Source organism: Sitophilus oryzae, unplaced genomic scaffold (assembly GCF_002938485.1).
Source record: "Sitophilus oryzae breed Bouriz unplaced genomic scaffold, Soryzae_2.0 scaffold_1105_pilon_pilon, whole genome shotgun sequence".
Classification (NCBI taxonomy): domain Eukaryota; kingdom Metazoa; phylum Arthropoda; class Insecta; order Coleoptera; family Curculionidae; genus Sitophilus; species Sitophilus oryzae.
The window spans coordinates 1-10178 of NW_022145733.1; the positions used below are offsets into that span (position 1 = coordinate 1).

General features: G+C 37.0%; 1 protein-coding gene across 1 annotated transcript; it reads left to right on the forward strand.

The window, feature by feature from the left end:
• Nucleotides 1-2056: 2056 nt before the first annotated feature.
• LOC115880956 (peroxisomal (S)-2-hydroxy-acid oxidase GLO4-like) lies at nt 2057-7592 on the forward strand (the record flags this gene model as incomplete). Its single annotated transcript, XM_030898299.1, is given in 6 exon segments — nt 2057-2260; nt 3697-3816; nt 3819-3934; nt 7185-7413; nt 7467-7489; nt 7491-7592. Coding segments are annotated over 6 exon segments (737 nt in total), but the record flags the coding sequence as incomplete, so codon positions are not given.
• Nucleotides 7593-10178: the final 2586 nt, after the last annotated feature.

Consider the following 10178-nt stretch of genomic DNA (forward strand, 5'->3'; position numbering starts at 1 on the left):
TTTCGAGTGATATAAAAAAAAGTACAAAATTCGGAGGGTGTTATATCTGACAAGCACCCATTTTTTGTATTTACTATTTATTTAGTATTTTATTTTTTATTTTATTATACATTACTAAATGTTTATCTTAATACATAATAACTTGAACATCACAATACACAAACCATCCAATAACATAAACAACAATGATAACCTATTCCCGAGGTTACTGTTATAAAGAATTCAAGATCACCATGCGGATCCCCGTTAAACTGCGTTTGCAAAAGCGACCCCGTTTCTATTTTTGTTTGATTTTAATTGCTCGTCGAGATAACCCTCTCGTATGCTATTTATTTATACGCTATGTTACATAACGAACAAATTCATTTGGATTGAAGAACAAATTCATTTGGATTAAAGTGAAATATTGTTAACTTTCTATGATTGATTCTAAGATAAATGTCCACTAATATCTTACTTTGTCCAGTCTTTATTTTGATTCAGTTTGATAATGACGTGTTTACTTTCTTGTTAAACATTACAAAGTATTAAATAAAAAAAATGATCTACATTATAACACTTTTCACGCCAATAAAGAGTGGCCACTCGTGAGTTTGAAAGGAAAAACTACAAGGAAAAACTTAATATCTCTTAATTATATCTCTAATAATAATTTGAAAAAGCTTCTTTGAAAACGACACAGATGACGCACCATGTATATTGTTATTATTGTGTTATTCCAGTTCCCACTACACGCAAGGGAGCAAGCTTGACACTTGCAGCTTCAAAGGGTCACGCCTCCTGAGACTTCTTGCCCTTCGGGCATGATACAATAAACGAAAGATAAGATCCTTGGCGGTCGCAAATCGGTCTGCGCATGACGTCACCCGGGTAGTAATTTTTTGTTAAGCTCCCCCAACTACATGCGCAATATCTTATCTTAAAAGATCTTTGGCGGTCGCAAATTGGATCTCCGCGCGCATGACGTCACCCTGGTAGTAATTTTCTGTTAAGCTTCGCCCACTACATGCGTGATATCTTATCTTTGTTCATTGTATCCTTCTAGCTTCTTGTTTCTTAAGGCTCTTCCTTCAGTGATTAAACTTCATTGTTGGGCAAAACTTTGTTAAAACGTCAGCAACATTTAATTTGAGCTAGAAACATTTTTAGGAAACTGGAAACATTTTCTGGAAACATACTTTGTATATTTTATGTTTTTTTTTATGTTTTATTACTGTAAAACTGCCCAGCTGCGGAGCTACGTCAATCAGTTCCCGTTCAATTACAGATGTTTTATATGACTATATTTTTTACATGAGTGAACATCTCCGTCGTGCTCTTATTCCAAGGCAAGATTGAAAAATTGAAACGCATTGTTTATACACTCATATGGGTAAGAGATGGCTGGAGTAATTTAGAGGCTCGGTATTTTCGTATTTACTAAGTGTGGGTTCCAGGTGGGACCCTCCACTGTGGCCGCAATGGCCTATTATGGCTCAGTTGTACAGGATAACCCGATTTTTTATTTTATTTTTAGATTCTGCGTAAAATTCCATAACTTTTTTATAATATAATGTTATACATATACCTGAAATTAATAGTTTCTGTAATATTTCAATTTGTTTCAACAAATGTTAAATTGCAGTATGATAAAAAATTGTCAGTAATGCCATTGTTTTTGAAGTTGGACAATTAAAATGTGGTAGAAAAATTTTATAGAGATATAGAAAAATATATACGTAAAGATACTTTTTAGATGCTACAGGGTGTTCAAAATATATTTATGAATTTCAACTTCTTAAAATTAAAAAATCACATTTTTTTTTAAATGGTTCCGTTCTAGTATCGTTCTAGTATCCATATCAACGACACGTTGTTCCTATTTCCTGGTAAACTGAGCAGTTTCTTTTAACAATGCCGAATCTTCATAGTACGTCCATTTTGTTGCTTTAAACGCTTTCAACTCGGCTTAACTATCCGAAAATATGTTTATTATTTCCCGGCGTATTGTCGCTCCTCCATCAGATGTACACAGGTTTCAATTTTTGATCCGTCCGTATAACAACACATTTTTCAGAATCTCATCAGACTGTAAATCGTCTACCTGGAGCACTAGTATGGTGGAAAGCGGTACTTAAAGAGACTAGAAAATGCCTCACAAAAGTACAGCAATTAGTAGCTCTAGGTAGAACTGGAGCAAGGAACAACACAGCGCTAGAAGTAATGCAGGACTTAAGATTAAGTAAATCCAATCTGTGGACCAGACCAACTACGATCACTCGTAATTGCCAATGATATTCGCATTCCGACTAGAGAAGAATGTGAAAGCAACCTAATAATGAATACTCAAGAGATAGCAGTCTACAAAGATGCTTCCGTAACTTCAGGAGGCATATTCTCAGAGAAACTGGACATTCGGACTCTTTAAGGCTATCGGATGGCTGTAATGTCCTACAAGCAGAGTTTTACGCTATAAGGAAGCGGCGAGTTGTATAGAGGGAAAATCGCTAATAAAACCAACAGGAGCTTTAGAAAGGTGATATAATTTGGCAGTTTGGGCGTTTTAAAAACATCACCATGCAATCAGGGAGATCGAAAACTGTGATGGACTACCGAAAAGCTGTGTCCTAGCTGCGTCAAGGCGGGGTCACTCTGTGCTGGGTGCCAGGTCACCACAATATGGTGGGCAACCAAGAAACGGACAGACTCGGCAAAGAGGGGGCCCGGTAAAGGCCGTGGTAGATGACCCACCAAGGAACTACCATGAAAGCCAAGTAGCAAGAGACGTGGCAACACCGTGAGAATTGCGCTACAGCTCGTAGACTGTAGCAAGTGGTTGATAGCAAAAAGAAAAATTAACTGCTAGAGCACAAAAAGAACTGCCCTACGGAGGTAAACTTCGTAAGATGAAAGATTTCCAACGACGATTACTGCAGAGAATGCGGAGAGAAAGAAAAACTATAGAGCACCTGCTGTGCTACTGTCCGGCACTGGAAAACCGACGCTTTAAAACTTTAGGGCACGGTTTTTTGAAGGGACTGGAGGAAGCAGCAGAAACCAACATCAGCGACATCAGTAACTTTGCAAAGAGCTGAAAGTGCTTTAACGGAATGAAAGAATGAGAGGAAGGTTTGGTACAATAATACAGGTGTATCGCAATGGGCCCAATGCCTCCGAGGTCTGAGGGCTCTGAGCGATCAAACAGGATCCCAAAACCCAGCAACCTAACCTAACCTAAATCATCTACTAATCGGTTATGTACAAACTTGGATGTTCTTTGGCGTATTCGTACCATATTTTAGAGCAGAGGTTATCAAATTTGTTTTTCTCGTAGATCACTTAAGTTGATCCACTAAAATCGACTCTTGAGAACGCGCTTTTTTATTCAGCAATGATCATACACGTTAGTTTCATCACGCGATGACCGTTCATTTTTTTTTTCATTCATCGTTTTCATTCTTAAATGATTATATTCGTTTTATAATGATATACTTTCACTTTCCTGAACTTAGCATCAATGAGAGTATATTAAACTAATAAAAATTAAAATGTTGCAAGCTGTTCATTGACATTTGAACAGTTTTCATCAGTTTTTTTTTTCAGTATAGCAAGTCAGGCTACAAAAATATCTATAGAAAAATGAAAATATAATGCGTAGTTAACTAATGAATTTACACTTTGAATTGTTCCAGATTGGCTAATTTTATCGGCAGTAAGGCCTCAGTGACGAACGAAAAGGGAAACTGACTGGTTCCGCTATAAACGATTTAGGTAGCTTATTTGACGCGACGCTAGACTGGCGTGACATCGCTTGGCTGAAATCGATAACAAAACTTCCATTGTCCTCAAAGGTATTCTAACAGCCGAAGATGCCATTATTGCAGCCGATGTCGGCATTGCCGGCATTCTCGTTTCAAATCATGGAGCTCGACAGGTGGACGGAACATCGTCAACGGTAAGATTTTACATCATGTTCTGTAATAATTCGAATAATTTATAAACGTAGATTTTACAAACATTATCATTGTGTGTTATAATTTATTTGGAACCACTAAAATATTATTTAAAATGGGAAATTACTTCAGAATTTATACGAAAACGTGATTTGCTCTCCTAATATCCCCCCTTGGAGATAAGATAGAAAGTTGCGGTTTCCGCAAAAGTTTGCGCAATATCTGTTATGATGTCAAACAGCGCTTGTTGCTAGAGAGCTACAACGAAAAAATCTATGGAAACAAAATTTATACTGGACATCAATAAAGCTTCATTCAGAACCTCGCAATTAGTGGAATAAATTAGTGGTTTCAATTAGCCTAGAAGTTTGTTCCTCTTATTTCAATGTAAGCATTCAGAACGTCAAAATTAGTGGTAGTCATTTTCAATTAGTAGAATAAGTTAACAAACCTTTGACTTTTCCACTAATCTCCATCGGCCAAGAGAATTGTGGTTAGAAATCAGAGGATTGTTTTTATAAGCTAAATATTAGGTTTTCTATGGATACAGCCGACTACCGCAAGCTGTTGCTACGATATTCTATTAATTTTAATTGTGATTTTAGATATTGTGAATGGTCGTAAACGAAAAAGTATAAAGTGTAATTGAAACCACTAATGAATTCCACTAATTGCGAGGTTCTGAATGAAGCTTAAAGAAGAAAATCTCTTTTAAACTAGCCCAAGTTTGTTTAAATCGGCTAACCTACACTAGAGTTGTCCTTATTTAATAAAAGCTAGTTCAACCTTCCCCCACACTTTATTTTATGAGATAGAGCAAAATACGAAATAACAAAAAAATACAAATTTCCCATTGATTATAATAGATAGTTAACTTGTTTTCTGATTGGCCTACCCAGATGCCCCTTAGCGGATATTTTTCGAACTTGAAAATATTTTCCAGCGATTTCTCTTGGTCGATTGACTCATTAGATTTTTTCCCCAAAGTTATACGATATGCAGTTTCTGAGATACAGCCGGCGTCCATTCTGAGCTTGGCCACCCGGTACATTAAATACGGAAGCAAAGTCATTTGCTTACCATTTTCCTCAACGATATTTTCTTGTTTTGACTGATCTCGTAAAAATTTGTTATTTTTACTCAAAAATAGTGCCTCATATTCATCATTGATGATTTTTGAAGCATCAGGAGGCATCCTATTGTATTTACCTCATATTTCTACATGTGGGAATCTATGAGATCAAGTAGTATAAAAAAACCACCTTAGTAACCCTGGGAATATTTTTTTACCAGTGAACGTTCCAAGGGGTCAACCCCAAAGGAAACTACAGGAGAGGCGGCTGGCACTTGCGCGAGACCAGCCTCAACAAGCGGCGCACAAGCTACCACCTCCTATAGCAAGGGTCGGGCTCCTACCCAACAAGCGACACAAGGTACCGTTTCGCCTATCCAGCCTCGGTTAACCAAGTGGGCTAGACGATCCGCTGAGATCTTAGTGGAGCAGAAGTACGGAGATACATCCAACAGCTCCACGAAGGACTTGCTCCAGAGAAAGGAAAGTCAAAGAACTTCTTGAAAAAGGGAGATTAAAGGTTGATTCTCACTCATACCTTCCGTATCAGCTACCTTCCGTTTACATAAAATATTTTATCATGTAAATGATAGGATGAGGACAATGCACACTATCTGTTCCGTTTTCTCTTTCTGTTCCATATCCTTTCCTTCCATAGATTTTTTTTGACGGACGGATTGAAGCGTATCGGAAACAGCATTGTCAAGTTCTTACATTTGTACCAGCTCTGTGAACATTTTGCTGATATTTATTTATTCTTTCATCTCTTAATTAAATCTATTACCTTTTTCAAAAGATACAAATTTTTAAAATAAAACTTTCGTAATGATATAAATTGTACAATAAAAAGTATAGAACTGATACGGAACGGAAGCATTACGTATAGCGTGAATAAAATCAAAAATACGGAAAGGATATGGAATGGATATAGAATGGAAGCGGAAGGTATTATAGTGAGAATCAACCTTAAAGGAACCAAGAAACAGCCTGGCGCATCTCCACTAAAGGGCAAGATAGGGAGCGAGAACCTTTCACCTCTGCTCGGGCAAGGGTAGAAAAATGCCAGGATAGAAAGCCGACCAACACCGAGAGGCAAGCATCACCAGCTTTGCTACTATTGCTGGACAAGTGAAAATAGCGGTGCTTGCAAGGATTACCCAGAGGCTGTAGTGACTACCGACCAGCAAACCTCCCTAAGAGAGCCGGTACTGGACGAAGTAGTAGCGAGCGGATTGCAACACAACGATCCACAAAAGCTGCAATAGCTGCAATTTGCAGGGATACACTTTTGGGTGGGCATACGCCTCTTAGATTGTGCATCTCAAGACTGGTTGGTTCAAACAGCATCAAACCAAACAAAACCTATACTTAAGAATTGACAGGGGCCGGGACTGGTTGCATTGAACATTGAAAATGTCCCTTAACATTCCATCTGCCGAAAAGTAAAACGAAAGACATCACCTACCTGCTGACCGTTATCCAGGCTGAGAACTTCAATGTAAGGACATCAAGTTGGCGAGTCATCAACTCGAGGGAGGAGGCTCACAGTCAGGTCCTCACAATAGGTATTAAATAAAAACCTCAAATCCAAGGAGGCAATAGAGAAAGAAAGATATATCCTCTATTATATTACAGTTGGGGGGTTGCAACCTTTGGTGTTACACAGCAAAATAAAACACTAAATCACCACAATACACCAAAACACTTTTTATACTAAACTAATATCTACAATTTCAAACATTATCTACAATTCAAACAAGCTCCACGACTGTGAAGGACATTGACGGCCAAATCCCAACCGTTGAAGGCTATAACCTCGTAGGAGGTAGATGTCCACTCCTCGGATGAAGAATATCTGTCCTCAGAGGATGGGTCCCCCTACCACAGGAAAATCCTCATCTATAATGAGTTATAACTCAAGAAGACACAATAGATCTTTAAGTGCGCAGTCATTAACCCCCCTTTCACTCATTCTGCATTCTACCCAAATATTTTCTTATGTTTTATGATTAGGAGGTAATCCACGCAATAGTTTTACTACTAAGCCACTTATTACGCTTTTTTTAAGCTGCTTTAATATTATGTAATGGAATATGGAATGAAAACTAAATGAATCTCATTTCGAACTGATTAATAATAATTAATTAACCAAACTTACTGTATAAAACATCTTTTTGTAGATTGAAGCCCTAGATGAGATATCTAAAGCAGTTGGAGATAGAGTAGAAATCTATTTGGATGGTGGTGTTACAGATGGCACAGACATATTCAAAGCTTTAGCATTAGGTGCTAAAATGGTTTTTGTTGGAAGGCCCGCTCTTTGGGGTTTGGCTTATGGTGGTGAGGAAGGAGTGAAGAAAGTTTTGGGTATACTTAAAACCGAATTCGATTATACCTTAGCTCTTACAGGTATATTACCACAAACTCTTTTATAAAGTATAATCTACTTAGTCTTTTTTCAGGTTGTGCTAGTATTGGGGACATTTAAAAGGAACATGGTTGTACATGAATCGTATTACTCAAGACTTTAACTAAAATTACTATAAAACTTGTAGTGAATCTTTGAATAAATGCCCTACACTATTCTATTTACAATTTAATTGATTACTTACTCTGTTTCTGAAAAAAATGATCATGCTATGTAATCACCGGTATTATGCTGCCCATCATGTTTGCTGTTAAAAGAGGAGTTTTTTTGCAGCAGAACTTAGATCCGTTTGCGCCCTTTCTTCTAACCCTCTACAGCATTGAAGTTTTAGCCCTCAAGACCTATTTTTTGCGACGGGGAAAATCTTGCATAAGACACCCATAATTATTTGTTGGCGTCAACGGGTAGTTTCGGATTCCTACCAACTAAAAAACCGTCCTTATATTGTCGATATAAGCTTGTAAATCCACCTACCAGATTTTTCTTGCACGAAATTTTCAGCTCGTTCTTCTACTAAGAGGGTAATAGGGGGAAATGCTAGATATTACATTCAACGTGTCTGAGGAAACAGTTCTATATGCATTAGACACTTTTAGATTCACCTTTCGATGGAAACTCTTCAACTTTTTTTACACGTTACTTTGGACATAACGTGTCACACGGGGGTGCCGTATATCAATTGTGAGTGTATCACGCTTCCCAATACTCTTCTTTTTGATGCTTTTGGACCGCCCAATCTAGGCATCAGTTTACTCAGAGCTATAAACGTTTTATCTGTTTTGGCAATAGCCTTGTTTATACAGGGTGTCCCAGAAATGAGTGCAGATATTTTAAGGGGTGGTAGATCTGGTCAAAAGAAACATATTTTCTCTTTACCATTTTTAAAATAAATTGAAAATAACCTAGTTATTTAACTTTGAAAGTTTAAAAAAAATTGCGACATTTTGAGAGCCGCCAGAGGAAATCGGCAATCTCCCGGATCTCGGCTTGTTCGCCGCCCGCTGTTGCCACATCGACTAGAAAGACTTAAAAACTACTTGCAAAATTCCACACCACCCAAGAGGTTCTGCAGAGGTGCGTTACTTTTTAAGTGGGTGAGAGAAGCTTATTGTAATTAATTGTTAAGATTTATTTTTTTCAGTTTACTCAGCTGTAAAAAGTATTTAAAAACATTGTGCGTTTCTCTAGAATTAGTAGAGCAATCTACACTAATATGAATAAAATTAATTTTCGTATTTTTTTCTGTAGCAACTAAAAATAATTGAATTTATAGATAAACATGCAGAATGTGGGTATGGTAGGAGGTGACAACGTTGCATTCTCTCCGACACTCTCTATGCCCGGTAAACGAATTTCCCGGGGAATCAACAGTGGCACTCAAAAGTTTTTCAACATTTTCCGGAAAATGTCAAGAAACATATAAAATTTTCAACATTTTTTTTTCGCAAAAAAAACCTCATAGGCGTGTTTCTGGGGTTGAACTATACTACCAGTTAAAATATCTGCACTCATTTCTGGGACACCCTGTATATTCAACAAAGGTTAATTTTGAATCCAACCATATCCCCAGCCCTCAAGACCTGCCTCCTTTAGAAAGAATTACCCTTCGATACCCCAGATATCTTTCACTGAGGCATGTTAGAGTGGATTTACATTCATCCATAATACGTCGTCCGTCGTTGATTTTATACAAGTTTATTGGTTTATTTCAAAAATGGCAGCTCTTACTTAAATATCATTGGAATAACGGAACGACAGACGACGCGTTACGGGTGCATATAAACTTATCTTAAGTCTGCTGCTACGAATTAGTGCGGAGTATTCACAGACTACTTGTATTGTCGATCCTTCTAGTGTCTTGAGAAGGCACCTATAATGATCCTAACATTGCTTCTAATTATTTTTAGAAGTTCTCTAGCCTCATTTTTAGTTGTCGGAGACCAAGACTACTTATTAGTAGAGATGAGCAAAACTATGATTCTCCCATCGCAGTTGAAACTGCGATTGCGATTTTTAAATCTCAGCGACTGTAACCTGCGATTGCGATTTTAATATTTACCAAACCAAATTATTCGTAAACAATGCTTTTTCTAAAAAATATACCAATGAACCATCCTCGTTCCATTTGAAAAAATTGAGGTATGATTAAAAATACGATTTAGACATCTTTTAACTGGTCAGGACAAGACGCGAAAAACATGACCTTCTAGATTGAAATTTAAAATACGATTTTTTAAGAGAAAATGTTAAAAGTTACCATATGATAAGTTATTCTATTTAAAGCTTCATTTTCTATCGAATAAAGTAACAAAATACCAAGGGTGTCATTTAAAAATCAAAAGTTGTGGTCATTTCCGGTGAAACAGGAAGTGACTGAAAACAATAATTGAATACGTCAATCAATCCTAATGTATGTCATATAATATACTAACAGACCAAATCTCGCTTAATCAAAAAAAAAATAAAAAAGTTATAGAGGTAAACCACTCTTGAGAAACACCCGGTATTTTATGATCGTGGCCCAAGAAAAATAATACATTCTCTATAAATAAATAATATCAGAGAGAAAATTCAATCTCAGTCTACTATAAAATGCTTCGATACAAAATTACATTCGCACCAATATCGCAAATCGCAACTCCTAAAAATTCAAACTCGCAGATAGAAATCACGATCCCAGTTTACAAAACCCTAATCGCAGCACAACCGCAAGTCGCAACAAAACAAAGTTGCAAATCGCAGCTAT